This window comes from Synchiropus splendidus, chromosome 12 (assembly GCF_027744825.2).
Source record: "Synchiropus splendidus isolate RoL2022-P1 chromosome 12, RoL_Sspl_1.0, whole genome shotgun sequence".
NCBI lineage: Eukaryota > Metazoa > Chordata > Actinopteri > Syngnathiformes > Callionymidae > Synchiropus > Synchiropus splendidus.
The window spans coordinates 14,963,419-14,984,826 of NC_071345.1; the positions used below are offsets into that span (position 1 = coordinate 14,963,419).

Below are 21,408 nucleotides of genomic sequence, written 5' to 3' on the forward strand. Positions count from 1 at the left end.
GGACAGCTGGTTGTTTCTGTTTGCTTTTATTTTGTTATTTCTGGTTTTCTTGTGTGTTGTTTCCTTTCCTTTTTTCTGTCCACCTTCACAGAAGCGCAGCTGAAACCCATCTGCTAATCAAGCTCCACTGATTTCAAAACCTTGATTCCAGTCTGCGTTTCCAGATGGTTGCTCCGCGTCCTCCAGTAAAGATCTTCCTCTCGTGACTTTGTTCCATAGCGTGTTTGATAACATTTAGATTATTCGTGCTTATCTTTTCTGCTGCCTTCTTGGTTTGTTCCATATTTGTTTTCTGGCCTTTTCTATTGGCCTCGTGCTTTGTGTGAGTGTTTCTGTTGCTCACCTTTTGTTTTCTGTTGTTGGCTTTCTTCCCCATGTGTTTCCCCAATGTGTATTCCACCACCAAGCGCTTTTTGTTCTCAGTGTGTTTTTGTTGTCCCAGTTATTTAGGCTTGACTTTCGCCTATTTTCTGTACCAGTTTTTCTTTTTACCCGCCCTTGTTTGTTTCCCTCGCTCCGCGTTTTGTTGCAGACACCCTGAGTTTCCTCGTGCCCTGCTTTCTGTGTTTTCTTTGTATTAAACCTTGTTAAATTTCGGCAGCGATTTCAGCGTTTGGGTCTGCGCTCCTGAGCCACCATGACAAGCATATATGTGGCTCTGCCAAGACTGCAGCAGCAATGGATGAATGAGAGAACTTTCAAAACCTTGGTAAAGCCACAGTTACTGCACACACATCAATGTTGGTTTTATATATATATATATAAAATCATTTTCTTAAGAGAAACTCCTGCTCTTTAAAAGCAGAATATGTGACCTTTCACAGAAACACCGCCCTTCTGGTTGATTTGCTTAAACTGACCACTTCCTGGAACAGTTGTTACTGATGTGTGACATTACAGTTGACTAAAGACATTCACACTCTCCGAGATGAAAGTGTAAGGCGGATTAACCGGAAACAGCGACCACAAGTGGCGGAGAAGAATAACAACTAAAGTCGACTGTTGCATGTGTGCGTCAATAAATAAAATATAAGTAAACCCTGTTTCAACGCGTTTCTTTCCCCATGTGACGAATGAAAGTGGTCGCACCTGCAAATAAATACCGCTTTCTTCACCTGCGGTTGCGCACTCTGTCCACATAGTGGCGCTGCTGTGCCACAGTCAGCAGCTTTAGAGCGGCTCACACTGTTCAAGAAGCAGCGACGTGAATCAACGGTGCGCAAGAGAAGCTAAGCATGACAACGCAAGGGGTGACGCCACTACTCGGGAAATTCGCGAAAAAAGTGAGCTCTTCTGAGTGAAAGGAGCAAATGCTGAAATGGTCAACAAGGAAGATACAGTGTGACAAAATCAATGAGTAATTTCAATGGGAGACAACTGCACATCGTCATCATTTACAGCATTTATTCTTTCATAGAACACATAAAATACTTCATGAATAATCAAGTAAGATGCATATATTTTATTATTTAACATCGGACACTGACACAACTGAAATATTCAATAATAATAATATTATTAATAAAATGTTTTGTGGGGACTGGAAACTGCTATGAAGGAAAATAAGGCATAATGGGTTTTTTTTTATTTCTCTCATCCCGACTGAATACAAAACAGATCAGCGGTGAGGCAGCCATCGTGCAGCCGACAGGTAAGTGACGTGTCACCTTATTTCTGGAATCAGGATGCAGGCATATTTTTACAAAACACTCGGACGGTCCTGTGGTTTAGCTGCAGAGGATTTTAGGGAGGTACATGCAGTGGAAGGAGCTGAGCGGAGACCCAGCCAGCAGCGGGCCCACATGTGGCCTCAATGGTCTGATGAAGCACAGGCGATCCAGAACAGCACGGTCATCTCCAGAGAGCGCCCCCCACCCCACCCCTCGACTTCCCGTCCGCTTCGGCTGGATGGGAGCAAAGTGACTGATTCACCGACGAAGACTGTGAGGTTGACTCTGACAGGAAGATTTGGAAGGAAAAAAAACACAGGACTACAAACAATTTCTAAACTTCAGACTGACTTTTGAGGCAGCAAGTAATGTAGTCTGCTAAAAAAAAGTGTTGTGAAACAAGATCGATTTTTATCTCTTGACACTTGGTGAGCCACTGTGTTTGGTCGTGAACCACATTAATCTGACAAGTTTACAGTAATTCCTCATTTCTTGCATCACTAACCAACCAAAACTATTTCGCAGAATACAAGCGTTAACATGTGACTAAAAGTGATTGCATCACGAAGCCTTGGAATTTAAAGTTCAGGGGTTCAGCAGATGCTTGATGAATCCCTCAATGCATCAGTGACCCTCTGCTCATGAACCCATTTCTGGTTCGCTGCCTCCACTTCCTTAAGGCAGATTTAGCCTCAAAAAGAGAACCAAACATGACCTGTCACTACAGGACACTGACTGACACATGATAATCCACACTTCACTACATGACTGTTTGGGTCTCACCGTGCTGACATTTTTTAAGCCCGAAAACTTACTTGTGGCTTGCTCATGTGTGTCTGGTCAGAAGCGAAGAGGTTGGGTCAGCAGACTGTAAACAACTTTAGGGGAGTCTTTTGGTTTTCGATCGCCCACTAGTGGCGTATGGTGGATCTGCACTTCCTCCCTAGTAAAAACACAAACTACCCATGAGGCTTTAGTCGAAGAAAAACAGTGAATAGGTATGCAACAATAGCTCTTTATCTTTATGCTATTGTGAGTTTAGTTTTTTTGTGTAATTTGACATTCAATCAAGTACTGATCAAACATAAGAATTTTGACTGCTTATACTATATATTTTTTTTTTTACCTGGACATTTTGGGGTGCTGCACGCAGTTGTGGTGAGACACAGGGTTGTCGAAGTGACCCTCTACGACCGGAGGAGCCTCTTGAAGAGGAACTATGGCGGGATGAGCGTTGTCACTTGACTCCTCCGGCTCTTCCTGTGCAACAAAACACGCTTTCGTTTCAGAGGGGGAACAGGATCAGTGGTCTCTGCTAAGGTGTTTTCACATTGCTCACTGGTATGTCAGCCATCCTTCGCACCGGGACAGGTTGCCGGTCTGACTCATCAAACCTTCTGTCAGCTGTATCCAATGGCTGCTGGTCTCACAGAGAGGAAATCGGTGCAGTTAGCCAGTGTCAAAGACAGAAGTGTCACGTGACCATATAGCACCAAAATGAACAATTACTTTTACCTGTAGTGCAGCTTGAGCAGACTCCATCTCAACTTTGTGCATGTTTTTACTGTCAACACAAGAATAAAATGTGAATATCTTTATGACTTTATAAAAGAGTACGTCATCTACATATGCTGCAGGGTAAAAATATTAACAACATGTTTTCGTAGACAGACATGAATCACAGCAGCCGCAGATGCAACTAAACTACAGAGTGGGAACATTTAACATCTTCATCTCATGACTAACTTCAGCAGCTGGCAGCCATGACTCACCCAAAAAACATGTGAAGGCAGCAGTTAAATGAGGAGCTGGACTCGTGGAAAAAGTCCTTTCATTTTCAATTAATTCTTTCATTCTGGGATTTTTCTTTTCTTTCTTTTTTTTAGTCACTTCACCTGTATACAGTGTGAAATACCTTCTCGTGTGATTTTGCATTGTAAAACTAAAAAAAAGAAGATAAATTATACACAATTTGGCACTTCCTGTCACCTGATCATAACAGCCACAGTTAGGGTGATGAGTGCGGCAGACACGCCCACTGCCGACGCCAGGGCTATGACCTTCAGTCGACCTGGTGATGAAAGGACAACAGGAAAATTGAAAGAAAAAGGTACTTAGCTGCAAGAGACAGAGGGAAGGAGGGGAAGCTCTGCACCGTTTGCAAGCATCTAGACTAGTTTCCAATTCCAAAGCTAATGCATCCAAACCATGAATACTTCCCATGGTAGCTTTCCACAACAAACCAGCAGCAGCACAAACGTGGAATAGCCAGTGAAAGCATCCACACAAGATAGAGTTTAAGACGTACGATCCACAAACAGAGATGTCAAAGGGTGGAGTCTTTAGTGACACCTCATCTCCCAACTAGACGGAGAGAGCGACAGTGGAAAATCTGTATGACTCAACAGTGGGTTCACATCCCAGTGGAGCGACTGCCGAGGAGTGTCTCTCAACAGATGAACAACAATGGCTTCGCCACAAAACACTTTCTAGAAGTCATCAGTTAAACTTCAACTGTTTTACGGGATTCTAACTCGCACGCCGCCGACATGAGTTGCTGGTGTGCTTGAGTAACGGGGTGAGTACCTCGGACTCGAACGGTGAGGACAGGCGAGTTGTGCGCTCCAATTCGATTCCGGGCCTCGCAGTAGTACTGGCCGCTCTCTCCCGGGCCCACCTCTGAGAACGTGTAGACAGGACCGGAGCGGGTCGCCCATGCTGGCGGTGTTGAAAGTAGAACCAGATTCAGTCAAGAGTCGCGCGTTGAAGATTGTGTAACTGTAACGTTGAGTGGAACCACATTTTTACGACGCTAACATTGTACAGAGCCCCCGTCCGGAGTTAAGCGGTGCCATGTGAAGTTGTCCACGGCTGGGTTGGCCTGGCTGCTGCAGGTCAGGGTCAACGGTCGGCCCGCATCCACCACGCTGGAGGGGCGAGCCAGGACTGAAGTGTTCTTTGGGGGGTCTGCTAGCACAAACAAAGAGAGGGAGAAGGAGGAGTCGACTGAACTGAGAGGAGCATCATTAGAGCTCTGCAGCTGATTCATGTGGTCTGAGACCAGAATTCCCATCACTTTAATGTCAAACCCAGTGACAATGTCGCTGACTTAAACAACCACACATGGCTTACACAGCACAGTGAGGGTAGCAGTGTGAGAGGTTTGGGATCCCAAACGGTTCCAGGCTCTGCAGTAGTAATAACCAGTGTGGTGGGCTCGCACTGATGGGAATGTCAGGTTCTGGTACGTTCCCCTCGCCAGCACCTGGTCGCCCAGGATACGGAACCAAGCAAATCTGCAGGAGACAGAACAGAGATTCATCTTTCATCAGTGACCCACATAGAAATGTGCATGATGTAAAACCCAAGTATTTTTCAAGTGAACAAAATGTCATTCTCTTTTTTTTTTAAACCCGAACAGTATGAAGGTCAAGGTCAAAGCCATATCAACGTTGTTCTTCCAGATGTCCCTGTAGACTTGGGAAAGTTTCAAGTCTTGGTGGTTTGAATTATTATATATAAGGGAACATTACAAAGGAAAATGTATCTGTCACAACTGATAAACATTCACAAAAAGTAAACTTGATGAATGAATGAACTGTGATCCAGTAAGAAGGGTGTAGGTTATAATATACAGTATGGACTTTATCACAGTTATTTTTTACTTTCAGGAGTTTCCATTCAGTTGTTGAGATAATATATTCGGTTTCAAACTAGAAGCATTCACAGATGCCAGACCCTTGCCAAAGTAAAATTTGGACACAACTACTTCACCAACTTAAAACTAAAGTTGAAACAAATCCTTGAACTTTATATTGTGTCTTAACATTTGGTACCAACTGAGACCATCCTATGGTTCTGCGTTCGCCAATGACTTACTGTATGAGTGGCCTGACTTTAATTTCGACAAAAACACAATGAAGATAGTTGGAGTGATTGAAGTATTCCACTACATAAGATAATGGTATATGGCAGTTGTTGGCTTAGCAACTGGCTTTCAAAAATCCTAACAACCTGATGAAATGTTTCACTAGAGATATTTCCTGGAGATATTTCTCTGTTTCAATGTGCACACCCGAGTCAATATTCGACACCTGATATCTCTGACTGTCTTGACTACATGAACATATTAAAATCAATCCATATGTTTTCAAGTTCATGCAAACCAACAAAACCAACGGCATAGAAAACATAACCAGAACACATCAATTTGTGATGAGGAGAATATTTCTCGCTACTAAACCAGTACTAAAACAGAGTAAAACACCTGTTGGCGGGGGGGTTGGCGTGACTGGCACAACTCAGGTTGACAAAGAAGCCCTCTCTGATGTCACCAAGTGGACTCAGCACCACGCGGGTGTTCTTCGGAGCATCTTTGAGAGTATGGAGATATGGAAAAGCTTTTATTGTTATGAGGAGCACAGTCAAAAATTCTGACAAAATCATAAACCTACATGTGACATTTAGTAGCAAAGATTTGGAGCGGTGAGTTCCCAGCGAGTTCCGTGCTACGCAGTAATATTCTCCTTGGTCAGTGTATCTCAGACTGGACAGGAAGAGCTGAGACTGAAAATTGTCCGGGACACTGCCACTGTCCAAATCTGTAGAAGAAATAGAACAGACTACTTCTAAATAAAGTCTATTAAAGACAAACAACCAAAACAATAAATAATCAATTTTAAATAAAATAGAATAAAATAAAATAATTGTATTCTATATACAGTACGAAAACCAGTACCAGTACTGGTACGAAAACCAAAAAGGTGGGACGCAAAAACAGTGCACAACAAAACAACAAAATAAAGAAAAAGAAAACAAACCGGCATTAAAAAAGACTGATTAAGTCATGCAATTATTTGTTTATTTGATATTAAAGGGAAATGCAACATGAAAATAAAAGTTTTTTTATGTATACAATACTGTGTGACAGGGAAAAAGCGAGAGCGAAAAAAAAAAATCGTAAAATAATTTTAAAGTTACAATGTTTTGGAGGATATTCTTTATTTTTAGACAGAAAGAAGATGTATAATAACAAAATCAATGCTATTTGATTAACGTTTTCTTAACTGTGGGAAATATAAAATAAATAAAAGAACACAATTGTGAGAGCAAAAACGAAAGAAAAAATATAAATTATCATTAAATGTAATGAAATTAATTAAATGTAATACATTTATTTAAATGAATACAGAAAAATGTTTAATAATACAATGAAATTAATCCAAGAGAAAGACTATAAATTGAAAATCATGTACAACAGAGTTTAAAAAAAAAAAATCCTTTGTACCTTTAAACCACGCAAAGCTCTCCACAGGTGGAGCTGCTTCACTGTTGCAGGTCAGTGTGACCTCCCCTCCCTCAGTCACCTCTCCGGGTGGATAGACCGTGATGGTGGTGAAGCGAGGAGCATCTGCAGAAGAAGATCAGGATAAGAGATTTACAAATGAATACATGCTTTAAAACGTGATTTATGTGCAATCACAACACACAACTCTGCTCAAACTCAGATGGAACCTGACGTGTGCTCAGCAACACTTACAGCCCAGGGACACAGAAACTGGCGGGGACTGGACATTCTGAGGTGGAACTGGTCGACACGTGTACACGCCAGCGTGCTGTTTGTCAAAGCGGCTGATTGTCATCCACTTCTCATAGGAGCCGAGGTTCAGGCCGTTCCTGAGAGGTGGAAACACACCGCACATCATTCACAGCCGCCGTTACACAAGTCCGTGTTGTCACCATGGCGGGTCTCAAGCCAGGACATTCAAGCTTTGTTACCATTAATGGTACACTCAGGAGCAATGCCCCCAAAATACAAGTGCCAGTGGTGAAATGTTGTCCACTGGAGCTCTCCACGGCGCTTGGTCATAATCAACCGATGACATTTGGACATAAATTTTCTCAGCAAGTGGCAGTTAAACTCTTGATGGCTGCAGCAGTCCAAGCTTCTTTTTTTGGGACTGGGAGACACGCTGAAAATCATACCGTAAGTGTTTTCAGAGACAGACTCGAAAGTGCCTGAATTAACAGTCTGCAACACTATACAAGTTTGTTTGAAGTGACTCTGCTGTTGAAGGAGGAAGATAACTGACAAGGCTAAATTCTCGAGCACTTGTCCACGATTCCATCCTCAAATCTTTTGAAGGATTCTGAGTGAGAAAGCTGAAGTGTGAGCTCCAACTACTTTCTTTGCTTCATGTGTGATGTACATGTGATAAAATAATATTTATTATTGATATTATTAGTGAAGGCACCACATAACAGAGAGAAGCACCTTTGTCGATATACTTGTTTGTAAGCTATAAAAACATGAATATTGTTTTTTATTATTATTGTTTTCAGTAAACAAAATTTCAGATTTTTAATCACAATTTCTAGCACACACAAGACATTTAATCCACCAAATGATGAACCTTGTGAATGAATACGGCTTGGAAAACGCAGTATGTTCGTGCTGTCACGTGTTGATGACATCACGCTCTGCATGGCTCATAGTTGTCAGGACAATACAGTCAACAAGGCTACACTCGGCGAACAGAAGAGTCAACGCATTGACACTTACCTGGGGGACCAGGTCACCACGTATGGGTATACATATAGTACTAGCTGTAAGAATACTAGTAAATAAGTGTGAGCTATCAATATATTTCCGTTTATGTAATGTATTATGACAGTGTAACATCAGGGTGGTCCCTCTTTCTCAGGTCTACCTACCTTATAATGACTGCATTGAAAGACCTCTGCTCTATAAGAGCTTTTCTAGTTGAAGCTTTTTTTTTAATAATATAGACAAAGGTCTAAATATTCATGAAATTGGATCAGACTGACATTTTTCTGTACCATGGTTGCATCTTGACTCACCTGTACAGAGCAAGGCTTCGCCCCGGAGCAGCACAACCACTGGCCTGGCAGCCTACAAACACAGTTTCCCCCGATCCATACATGTTGGCTGTCCGCACCGGATGCAGCTGGACCTGCAAATCTGACATATTTACTCAGGTAAACCAAATGTCACGTGTTTCATGGTGAGTTTAACTGTCATGAGTCACCTGTGACAATAAGGTTGATGGTGTCTGCAGATGTCCACCTGCCCATTGGCTGGTCAGTTTCAAACCTGAAGTAATAGTGGCCTGCATCACTGAGCCGGACACCTCGAATCTGGACTGAGCAGCTGTAGTAGTTGCCCCCAACGTATCTTTAGCAGAGGTCAGAGAGAATCCCAGAAGACATGTCTCATCTTTCTGCAGCACCTTCTGACTTGGTTCGGCTTGTAAACCCACGTGAGAGTGGTTCCGATTTTTTTTTTACTTCCTCACCGTGTGCGTCCTCTGTAGGACAGGCTGATCTGGTTTGGGTCCGAGTGGTGGCTGAAATCCCTCCGTCCCTCACTGGACACACGGAACCACATGACTCGCTTCACAGTGTGGCCTAGGAGGACAACACAAGCAGAAATCGTTTTTTGATGCAGCTCAGTCCAGCATTTCATGAGATGGATTTGTTTCCTGAATGGCTTCCCTGCAAACACATTAACCTGGATTGGTAGAAAAGTGGTACATGTCCCTATCCCTCAAGACTAGTTTGCAAATTCCACAATGGAGACAGTTAGCAATTCTACTTTGAAGATATCATAGGACAGACAATAACACCCCAAACATGGCCGCTTTGACTTTGATCCAAGCTCTCCACTGATACCTGACGGATGGTCATAGCGACATGGCAGAGTGACAGTCGTTCCTGCCCACACACAGATTTCTCTCCTTGAAAACGACACACTCCACCTGCTCTGGATACCTGCAGAAGGAAAATTACAAATGAAAATTAGTACTCATACTCATAGAATGGCTCCCGATACCATGAAACCGATACCACTTTAGAACAGCGTAAACTTTTTAAATGTCAGTGTATGTTAAATTAGTGTTTGTACTTGTGACCATCACCCATGGAAAAGAAAAACATCCTGAGAAATGCTGCTCAAATGATGATATATATGGAAATATTATTAAAAATCGAAGTAACTATATGTGTAATTGTGTAAGCACTCAGTATCGGCATTGGTGAGTACTCAAATGTATCAAAAGTATTTACACACAGCTGGTTTTGAAAAAAAAAAAAATGTGTCAGTGCATCCCTTATAAAAATGCATTTAGAATAATCAGCAAATGACCATGACCCACTACAGTTCTGAACATCTCGGGGCGACACTAACATAACACTGAAGCAGCACTTAAGTGCAGCCAGAGTGACACTGACCTGCCTGCAAGGGTGACCACCTTGCACAAAAGACAATCAATACTTATAAATAACAAAGTGAGTGTGAAGGCAAGGACACCTGGCTGCAGGACCGTATGATTCATTTCATCCTGCAAATAATGTGCACATAGATGACACTTAAATGACAAAATAATATGCAAAATAATCCTGTCAAGTTCCACTTAACTGTCCATCAAACTTGTACGGATTGTTTTATGGATTTAACATATAGTTTTGGGATTCCCACCTGGTAAAGCTGAAAGGATGATGCCCAGACCTAGCACACCTGCCAACATCTCCGCTGACACCACGTCTTCAAAATCACAAACACACAAACATAGTTGAGAACACAGAAGTCAAAACAGTACGCGACACAAGGCAATCCAAAGGTATCAAAATGCAAACTCACCTACCTTCATTCACTTGGATCAGTTAGTGACAAACAAGACTTGTGATGGATGGAGGTGACTGCCACTAGGACGGTGGATGTATAGTGATCTGAATCAGGTGGTTCGAGGTGGGAGGGACAGAAGTGGGAGGGGGGTGAAGGAGGCAGAATCACACCCATGAATATGGATGACAGCAAGTGGACTAAAAATGACACACATAAATAAGTAAAATTAAACAACACACCCAACTCCTTTGAAAATGCACCACCTGTAAAAACAAAAATCAGCATTGTATAAGATATTTCACAAACTTATGTTGGCCAACGCTCAGTGAAGAAAACACACAAAATAGAGAACAGTTAAGGCAGCTGGCTATGAAAGAAAGATGAGGTCCAAACGGAAAATGATGACCAACACAAGCGGTTGATCTGAAAGGTGTTGGCAAACCTCGTGCCATGGAAGTAGAGGGATGTTGTTGTTTGCCAGATACAAAGTGAAAAGGTGCAGTGAGTGCTCCAGCATTGTGTGGCTGCTGTTACAGGAAGGTGACTGCGATGTGCAGAAGAATGTTATCACAATAATAAGCTGACCATCAGTGATGCTGGGCCAAGTTCGGCACACCGCCCAGCTGATGTGTCTTCTCTTTGCTACCGTGACAGGATGACAGTCACTAATAATCTTTCAAAGAAAACCTTTTTTTTTTCTGCTGACTGCATAAACAATGACATTTGTCTCCTCCAACAGGAAGGATTCCTCCAGATCATGTTGTAAGGGAGGCGCCAGAGCAAACAGAGACCTTGCCAAAGCACATGAATTAATTGAAATATTTACAGCTACGTATCATGGGCTAAAGATGGGTAATAACACACACTATATGAGCTCTGGAGAGGCAATATTTCAAGGCTATTTTTGTGAAGGCAAACACACCCATTGTCTAGATGATCACTACATAGTTTCTTATTTAGTTTCATTCCAGTCTAATAAATGGTACAATCCATTTCACCAGTGAGTCTGCAGTCAGACCAGGGTTTGGTGCTGATCCATCTGCTGTGTAGAGGGATTGCCAGAGAAGAGTTTATAGCAGAAAACATGATGGCTTTGAAACCGAACCACAACTGTATAATAACGATACCAAGCACCTCGTAAAACATAAATAGAATTATTGTACAAGCAGATCCGATTTAACAAGGTCAATTCTTCTGGGATGATTTTTGATGTCTTTATGTTTATATTTTTATTGTAAACAGATTTTAAAGTTATAAACCTGTTTTTTGTTTCCAAGAAGAGCTCTTGTTCTTTGGTTTTCCATTTCACTTGTTTTGTTGCACATATTGAATCAGCGTTAAAGACCTCAGTCACTTTTATGTCAGTTTGTTGCTTCGCCATTATTCAGTTCCCAATGTGACTGTTGTCAGAGCCTGGTCCATATTGCTGGTCATAAGTCAAAGCAGCCCGGCTGGAGAGAGTCTGCGGTTTGGTGACATCATTATCTCATTCATGCTTTTTGCCGATGATGTGGAGACCTTCTAGTGTAAAGGATACGGTATGAGGCCGAAAGTCTCTGGTGTCCAAGTGGCTGAAACAAATCCGACCCCAGGTGGAGGAGTTAATGCATTTCATGAAAGAAAAAAAATGCAGCTCCAAGAGAGAGGACATTAGAGGATTGAAGAATAGCTGTTTCTGGACATTGAAAGAGGCCACTCGAGGAGGAACTTGACTTCCCTCACAAGGAGTTTAGCCCAGGACCCACTGAAGAGTATGTTTCTTCACAGTATACGCCTCAGTATTCACTCAGAAAAGGTGGGATTTCTGGGCCGCTTAGCTACTGATGCTGCCCCTGTGACCTTACCTTAGAATAGAGGAATAAAATGGATGGATTTGTGGATGTTGATTTTTTTTTTTTTTTCTCTGATAAACTCCATCTTTGCTACCATGTAAAATGATCACAATCCTGTGGGGGCTGGGCAAAAAGGGAACTACGTACAAATAACAGCAATAAATCACTTTTGGGGCATCTTTTTTTTTTTATTGCGTCGCATCTATGCAGCGCTCAACAATAAAGACTGATGGGTTGTTAACAACAGAGACACGCATGGTTAAATTCTAAACCAAAATCACGTCTGTTGGCACGTATTTATACGCGCGAGTCAGACAGATGTTGACTCAGCAGGCCAGATGTCCTCTCATCCAGTGTGCTAATTGAAAATTTGCTGGCACAAAACCCTGCCCACAAGCAGACGTGAAGAGGTTCGAGACCTCTCAGTCAACTGCGTCCACTTAGCTTGATGAGTCTAGATGACTTTAACATCCTCTCCTGCCACATCTCGGCCAATAGATGTCAGTTTAGCGTCAGCGCTCGGCCAATTGGCTACTTAGCCCTCCTTTGACCTTTGAGTAATGATGATGTACAGTTTACCATTTCAGTCAATCAAAGGAGAGGGACACGGGCGGGTTTTGCAGATGATATCTTGATCTACATCTGGAACTGAAAGCTTTTACTTCATTGATTTATCAAAGCTGAGGGATGGCGGTGCATGAGGGGTGGAGGGAAGGGGGGCAATATAATGGATCAGTGCTGATGTTTGGAAACATGTCGTGTGTATCGGATTAATACTGTACGTTATTTTAGAATCCACAGGCTTTTTAAAACTTCACATAAAGAGGGGTTTAATAAGTGCAATCTTAATAGGTAATGTTCATCTGTTCCTCATCTGTTCCCCATCCAAAAAATTGGTTTCTTTCAAAAAGGCAGCTGCATCATGTTTAGTGAGGCTGACTTTGAACTGCAGTCATAGCGCGGAACAGAAATATAGTTGGGGAAAGTTACCTTTAAAATACAATCCTCAGGATATGAGGTTAAACGAACAATATATTCCAGCTCACAGATTGCTAGCGTAGATGATGGGTTGGGTCCCAAAATGGGTCGCAGGCCCTCCTATAGTGGGTCTCAAGGCAGCCCTGCTCCGATGATTTAATGATCCCGGGTCCCTGGGAAAAATAAAAGTCATTTTGGTCGCAGGCTGCAGGTTTTAAGAACCTACTGCTCTTTTTTTTCCCTCCTCAGAATACTCGATATAATGCCGAATACGAAGAGTGGTGGGCTTTGAGCTTAACCTGTAACCACAGAATGACTTCAAAAGGATCACGACTCACTAATAGGTCAAAGCCTGATGTAATCTTAATCGAAAACAGACCCGACTAAACGAATGAAGAGAAACAGATGGATGAGGCTAGATTAAGTGTGACTGACCACAAACAGAGTGAGAGAGGGGGGCGGAGGTTTGTGGGGGGAGCGGTAGAGGCGGGAAAAGGGAGACAAAAATACGATGAGGTCAGGTAGCTAAGGAGGAAAGAAAGAAAAACTGCAACAGGAAAGTGAGAGCCGGAAGAGAGAGAGCGAAGGTAGGCAGGAGGAGGTTTGAAAGAAGACAGATTCGTCTGAGAGGAAGGAAAAAAAAGTGTCGGGTGGGGGGAGAGAGGGAGCGATGGGCAAATGCATGACAGCGAATCCAACCCGTACGGTAGGGAAGGTATCCATCCCGAGACCGCAGCCTGCCGACCAGATGAAGTGTGACCGTCTGGTGGTCGAACTGGACCTGAAGATTTTCCACTGTTGCAAAACACTTCCTGCCCGCTGTTTTCATGTAACGTGAGCGCTCGCAGTTTGCTCCCTCGCCACACTTTAAGTTGTACAATATGTTGTTCCCGCGTTATTCCGATGCCCAAGATTAGACTTCTGGCTTTAAAGCTACTGCAGCCTTGGATGGACTCCACAGTATGGCTGTCCAACATATGTTAGTCTTCAATTCAAGTGGTCTTCTCTGTAGGTGGGAGTCTGACGGATCTGACAAAGTGACATGTTGTTTGGACTTTTTCTCTTTACTTTCGGAGTCCTGCATGATTGATAAGTAGAATTATAACAAAAACAATAATTGGCGGGAATGAGGAATTGAGCAACACACTCAGAGACAGGCTTTTTATATATGAGCGCAGTTCTATTAAATTTAGCCCAGTTTCTCCTCAGTTCCATTCACAAAGTGTGCCGGGTCGAATTTCTCCTGTTTGTCTGCCAGAGACCTGTCTGTGGCTGCTGTGGTATTCCACGCTGAATGAGTCATGTCTGATGGTTATTATGGGCAGGCGGACGCCCTCCCCCTTCTCCTCACCCTCCATCTTTCACCCCTTCTAGTGGCAGCAGGCAAAATTACATCTTTCGTTGACTCGGCTCCAACCGGGCTCAGATGAGGCTCCGATTTTACCAGGCTGGACGAGTAAAGCCCACATTTTTAGTTGGTGTTGTCATTGTGATGAAGATGCTGAACCTGCATTAATATGTGGAGACACACAAGCATTCAACTTTTCTGCCTATTTAGAGCCACACAGATCTCAAAGAAGACAGCTCCCACACTTTTCCCCCCTTCAAGTGTGGGGCTCCTCCGGGCACTCTGGATTCCTCCTGCAGTCCAAATATATATATTCAGTCAGTACTCAAAAACAGATGGGAATTAATACAGCATCAGCCTGAACTTGGTTTTCCAGGACATGTGGGAAACGGACAAATAATAAATGATAAAACTGTTTTGTTTCTCGGTACTCCAAGATTAGAATGCAAATAATATGACTCTCAGAATTTTGGAACCTTTAGTGGAGCATAAGTCACACAAAGTCTTGGTTTTGTACTCGGTCTCTATGTGCCCTGAATTTGGGCACAACTCAGTCTCAGTCAACAAAGTGGGCAGAAAAAAAAGTTTCATTTAACTATCATGAAATTGTCACTTTGTGAAACAAGTGAGGCTCAAACCTTATCTTTAATATTTCTATAAATAAATGAATGAAATCTTCTTGACTTGTGTCAGGGGTTGTTGTTTAGGGTGAAGGAGGGTCAGACAGTTGAGAACCACTGTTCTAAATGACAAGAAGGTGACTCGCACATTCTTTGATTTTGTTTGTTTGTGCGTTTGTTGTTTTGTTTTGTTTCAATATGTTTGCATGAGGATCGACATTAAAGAGCTATTTAAACAATTTTAAATGTAAAAAAAAGCGAAGCAAACGCAAAGACTTTGAAAAATTGAACATTTAAAACTATCAAACTACCTAAAAAATTCTATTACTTTCATGTTGTAGCTTGAGTCACAAGATAAAAACTTATTTTGTCTACACCCTGTGGTTAGCAAAACTTATTTTAGCTCTTTTTCTACAACAGCACAACTTATTAAATGCAGGAAAACTTTCTTTAACACTCACATTAGCAGCTTATAAGACTAGTTATCTGCATTTTGAATGGAGTTGCGTGTTAATTATTGCAAGAAAAGTAGCAAACAAATAGATATTTTTTCGCTGATAAAAGACAGCTGGGTGAGCTTGTGTGTGCGTTCAAAAAAACAAACAGGAGTCCCAAACAGATGACATCGTGGAGCCACTGGCTTGATCGACTTACACATTCTGGAGTCAACAGTAGAGATAACAAGAATCCGCCAACCCATTTGGTGCCTGCACCACCAAATTGCAGCCTGGTCAGCTGGTCACAAAGCAGCTCTGAAAGGTTGCGACCTCCATTTGGGGAAAAACCAAAAGCCAGTGAGAGCAATAACAACAAACCCAACGTTGTTTTACTTCTGTGACCTCATTGAAATTCCGTCTTTCCCTGTTGTCTCTGTACCAGCTCCAACTGGGATCCTGAGCTTCCAGACATAACCCCCAAAAAATCTGCCAAAAATGCTGTAAAAACGTCTTCACTGAACTCTTGCTAATGAGTTTCATACGAATGCTGTGAAGGCATGTTTTCAATCACTTCCGAAAGAGGATATTGATTGTGCAGCTACTTTAAATCATTACTCAAATCTTGTTTATGTCTCTGCTCCAGCTGGTCCACATCTAAGCCTCTGGTGACCGAGCGTCTCTCCGCCTGCCTCTGTGTGTTTCTAGTGTTTTCAGATATGAGTTAAAACCGTTTCCTGACGGACATAGAGGGACCATGTGTGTCTTCTGTGTGTATGAGGGAGAGCGTGTGTGTGGATGTGGGACTGTGATGATTTTACCATGTGTAGAGTCCCAGTGAGGGACTGAGTAAAGTCGGATATGAAGGAACCTGTCAGGTCTGGGCTACTGTCGGAAACACTATTTCCCTTTTTCTCCAGGTCCCACTTTCCCTTTCCACTTTACAACCGGCAAGTTTGTGTGAACACAGCGATGGATTTACTGTTCAGCCAGAAAGATGACAAACAAACAAACTCAGTTTTCGACACATGTTGACTCATCCATCCACACTGCGTATCTGAGTGAGGTTCGAGACTTTCTCTTCCCCAGATCCCTCCTCCTGCTCCTCTGGGGGAATAATGAAAGGCCAACTAGAAACATTGTCGTTCCAATGTTTGCTAAATCTGTCCTGGGGTCTCCTTCCAGTTGGCCACCTCAAATGGCTTTCTCTTGTTGTTCTCCTCCAATCTACGTGCACCTCACCCTCTCTCTCACCAGGAATTTCTACCGAATGTGGAACTGGAATGCCACGGACCATACTGGACTCCAATCCGGCGTGGTTCTTTTCCAGATCATGCGATGCTTGGTACATTTAAAGAGACCAGTAGCCTCACGATAGGATTACCAGGCCAGTCTGACCCATGTGTGAAGTGCATGCTCTCAACCCGATCCTTTTTTCAGAGCCCTGTTTGAGGAATGCGCCACTTCCAAGTGAGTGGAACTTGACTGATTGACCCCTATTGATTCTAAATAAAAAAAACACCTGTGCCTCTGCGCCTCCACACCTTGTACGTATTCGGTGGAAATAATGGACAGCCAGCAACAATGCGGAGAAAACTCATTTTCTCTGCTTGTATCTTGTTCTGTTGGTGACTACCCAAAGTTGGTGACTGTAGGTGAAAGTGGTATCTGTGATATCGCACACATCCCAAAATGCTTCAATTCCTTCACCGGAGGATGGATCCGTCCTGGAGTGGACATTCCACCCCTCTACACTGAGGAACTTTTTTATCGTGGCTGCTTTATATTCAGCTACTCTGCAATAGCTCTGCGGATGTCTTGGTCAGAGGGAGCCAGAATCGCCACGTCATCTGTTAAAACCAGTGATGAGCAACTGAGGCCGCCAAACTGAAGACCCTCGCGTCACCTAGTAATTCTGTCCATAAAAATTGGGAACAGGACGGGTGACAAAGGGCAGCCCAAGGCCAACTCGAGACTTATTACCACAGAATAAAGTCTGTGTTAATGGGCTCGGTACCCCACATCCCTTGGAGGACCTCCCACAGGATACCCCAAGGACCACTTTGGACTGCAGTCTCCAAGTCCGCAAAGCATATGTGAACTGGCTGGGCAAACTCCCATGAACCTTCGAAGACCCTACGGAGGGTGGACAGCTGGTCCACTGCTCCGAGACCAGGACGAAAACCACACTTCCTAAATTCCTAAACTGACTCTCGGGATCCTAACTGACAGATCCTCAAACTATCATCCACATCGCAAGCAAACGTAGTCACATCAAATTTAAGGAGTTACAGAGATAAAATTTATATGTGAAAACCCAAGAAGACTCCAGCTTTATTTAGATATTTAGACACTCTAAGTTCTGTGATTTTAGCAGTTACCGCAGTAATGAAGCCATTGTGGTTGCTAACAAACAGCTCACCAACTTAGACTCTGGTCTAATTGGATGTGAAGTTTGTGTGAATAAAGCCTTTGTGCATTTTTCCCAAACACACTGTCAACCACAAGTTTTCAGAAGTGTTAGCAATTGTGTCACATGGTCATCCTGATACTACTCCAGTAAAAGCTACAAAAGCGGCACAGAGTTGGAACCTCCACGTCGGTGTCCGTGCTGTCGTGCTGTGGCACCACATGGACTCCACCCCTGCAGGTCATCCACACGCAACAAGCTCAACCCTGGACTTTTCAAAACCCTATAATTAGTTTTCTGGAGAGAAAACGCTCCACTCAACTCATTTTCTGGTAATTGACTGCAAGTAGAGTTTAAACGGTCACAGACACGAGCGCAGGCCCGTATACGAAGACGCACACAAACGCACTTTTCATGCAGCTGCGGCGCATGTATGTGTGATAATGAGACAATCCTTGGAGGGGCTCATCTGGACCTGGTTATATCATCTCCTTGGAAACAGGCCACAACTCCCAGTCAGCTGCGGCATGATGTCATCATCCGTCTAAATCTCACAATCAAGACGGCGTATGAAAAGATCAGCAGTTTGCTGGAACCTGGTGATTTGTTGCAGCTGAACTTATCGGGGAAATTGCTGACTCATAAACATAAACCATAACTCACTACCAAAGTCACTGGAACACCCCCGTGTCGTGGTTCAGGTGTTCCACAATACCAAGGAGCTTCGCGAAGCTACTGACGTCATACGACCGACTCTTCCACCCCTGTTGTGTATTAATAACTCCACATCTGGTCCAGTGGTTTAGTAGTATACTCAGTTTTTCAGTAGATCCATATGCAAAGCAAATATGGGCGACATCCTACTAGAGCTCATTTATTTCGATGACCTTATGTGATGTCTGATCTAGAATATGATTCTATTATAGCGTGACCGTGCAGCTCTTTTGCCTTGAAATCACTGTATTAAAGACTGCATTTGCGCGTCTGAATGTGTGTGTGTGTGTGTGTGTGTGTGTGTGTGGTTTACAGGCCTGCTGCTGTGGTTCTCAAGGGACAGCCCTCTCCAGCTGCTCCTTTACGAGACTGTTACATCAAACACACGCACGTCCGCACAAAAGCACGACTCGCACACCTTTCACTTCAACTTCACTTAACAAGTCCATCAAAAGGTTTGCCTCCAAAGGTCTTTGAGCAAACTCTCTCTGAGGGACACAGTCATTGTCCCCAAACTCTGGTGATCATCCATGACACTTGCTTTCAGGATGAATGTCTTCATAAAATACTAGTGAAATGAGGATTTCAGTCTTCATGTAGTGACCATACAGGTGCACACGGTTGGTTCAGGTTTCAAGCCAGCAGTATTTTGGAGGGCCAGATGGTAATGCTAGGTTGAGGCAAACAGTTGGCTCTCTTTTGGGGTATCCTGCTTCCTAACAATTCTGATTCAGGGACAAAAAAGTCTACATTTTAAATGGGGTAGTTAAACAGAGATTAGACTGAACTTCTCCGTAAACTTTAGTTCGATGAACTTTTTACTTTTTGTTATAATTCCTATAACATTTTTAGTGAGCCACTTTGAAGTGAAGTGAAGCCCCACTATTGGATGCTACCACTTCAGGTCTAGTTTTTTTTTTTACCTTGAACTCCCTTCTATCTGCACCATTTTTTGCGAGACTCGAGATCAATTGTTGGCTGTCACGATCTCAGCTGGTTGACAAGAGACAAAGCAAAACACGGCTATCTGGTGACCTTTTTGAGTCATCTAATAATATTTGATCGTGCACTCATGCTTCTGCTCTCTGTTCAGTGTGGTGGCGTCCACCAACAGTACAGCAAAAATAAAAAAAGATATTGGTTCACAAATAGAAACAGCAGTAGTTAATCTGTTCCATGGCAGTGTCATGTGACCTCTTCCACGTCATGGAAAACATTTCTGCAAGCATACCAGACTTGGAGTTCCAAAGACGGAGGTGGGAAGTTCTAGAATTTATAAATGTAGAAACAGTAGAAAAAGCGACTGCAGAATGGGGCACGGTAGGATCTTACTGACCCATATAAATGGGACCTATATTTCATATAAAGTATACTTTTCTCTATTGTGAATGCCAATAAATCCAGGAATGGTTTTGGATCCTTTAGTTTTAATCTACATGGACAGAGTACTGATCACACAAACATATTAGATATTGATGAAAAAAGACAGTAATGGTGAATAAAAAAGGCGGCAATATTTGAGCAACTTTGCCTTAACTTAAATGACTGCATTGGTTTGTAGAAATCTGGGACAGTGAGTGCGAGTGTATGTCTTAAATAAATGCGCTGCAGTTGAATGAAAGACAATCTGAATAACAAGGAAATACTCCGAAAGGAAGAAGGAATTCTTAGTCGTGGGCGGTGGCGGTTAGGAGGGGAAGAAAAGCCAGTGAGAAAGTGAGTGAGTGGGTCCTAGCGCAAGTTAAAAACACACAGAGCGAGGTGAGGTGCTGAGTGACTCAGGTACTCAAATCGTTCCTGCCACCTCATTAGTGGCGATGACATCACAAATGATTCCTCTTTGAGTCCTCCATCGCTGTGGCTCTGGAGCAGAGACCCAGAGCTACCGGCCGCAGAGTTTAACTGCAGAGTCTGGGGAGCTGCATTTATGTCAATAACTCGGAGAGAATAATGCGATTAGAGAGGAGCTGCTTTACTCCAAAATACTGGACCGCTCCTCATGAATCGATGACACTCATGACGTTGTGTGATTTAACTGCAACAAGCCCTCAAAACTTCCCCGGAGAGTTCACTCAATCCAATACACATTCTGAGCTGCTTAGTTAATACTTGCTCTGTGAAGTCTCCTGTTCCTTGACTGTGTTTGACATGAGCTCTGAAAGAATCAGGATCGAGCTCAGGGATCAATCCATGATGTGTTTCAACAAAGCAGATGTGGTACATGATTTATGGCCTCCATAAACCTACGATTTGTCGACATGTTTACACGTTTTGAGGGATTTTTCGCATCATATTTAAAGGATTGAAGATCCGGAAATGCATTCTGGTCATCACTGAAGCGAAACTGTGAAGTATGTGCAGAATACCGGGGATAACCAGAAATAAGTTGCACCAACATTGTTATTGGAGGTGCGAAGGTAAAGCTGTAAAGTTACGACTGTAACACCCTCTAGAATTTAGATTATAAATTTCTGATGGTGACACCAATAAGAGTTCATGTTCATTTAATAAGGGCAGATTATCAAGTATTTTCTTGCTTGTTGTGTTCCTTCGTTTTTGTAGTACTGTTCTGTGTAATTCACTAACCAGAGGATCAACCACAGTGGGGGCCAAAACGAAAATGCAGTCAAAGGCCCATGATAACTGATCAGTTAGAGTCTTGAAAAACAAAGGGAGGTAGCAGTGCATTTTGGGATTTGAGGTATGAGTGGAGAATTACCTTTTTACTAAGGTGTTTATCATTTTTAAGAAAGGATTT

General features: G+C 42.9%; 1 protein-coding gene across 8 annotated transcripts in view; it reads right to left on the bottom strand.

The window, feature by feature from the left end:
• Nucleotides 1-1,486: 1,486 nt before the first annotated feature.
• The window catches only part of si:dkey-33i11.1 (B-cell receptor CD22), a 41,675-nt gene continuing 21,753 nt past the window's right edge, over nucleotides 1,487-21,408 (bottom strand). Inside the window, exons 1-20 of one of the 8 annotated variants that reach the window (XM_053882042.1) lie at nucleotides 11,237-12,436; nucleotides 10,554-10,577; nucleotides 10,330-10,418; nucleotides 10,168-10,233; nucleotides 9,363-9,461; nucleotides 8,987-9,098; nucleotides 8,720-8,865; nucleotides 8,532-8,652; nucleotides 7,210-7,346; nucleotides 6,958-7,080; nucleotides 6,125-6,271; nucleotides 5,938-6,070; nucleotides 4,803-4,966; nucleotides 4,488-4,637; nucleotides 4,257-4,388; nucleotides 3,660-3,741; nucleotides 3,186-3,234; nucleotides 3,010-3,090; nucleotides 2,797-2,930; nucleotides 1,487-2,613 (exon numbers count right to left, since the gene is read on the bottom strand). In XM_053882042.1, coding sequence (XP_053738017.1) covers nucleotides 2,511-2,613; nucleotides 2,797-2,930; nucleotides 3,010-3,090; nucleotides 3,186-3,234; nucleotides 3,660-3,741; nucleotides 4,257-4,388; nucleotides 4,488-4,637; nucleotides 4,803-4,966; nucleotides 5,938-6,070; nucleotides 6,125-6,271; nucleotides 6,958-7,080; nucleotides 7,210-7,346; nucleotides 8,532-8,652; nucleotides 8,720-8,865; nucleotides 8,987-9,098; nucleotides 9,363-9,461; nucleotides 10,168-10,233; nucleotides 10,330-10,339 — 1,989 coding nt within the window. In that variant the 5' untranslated portion in view covers nucleotides 10,340-10,418; nucleotides 10,554-10,577; nucleotides 11,237-12,436 and the 3' untranslated portion in view covers nucleotides 1,487-2,510. The other 7 variants (XM_053882045.1, XM_053882047.1, XM_053882044.1 and 4 more) reach the window with 7 other exon arrangements.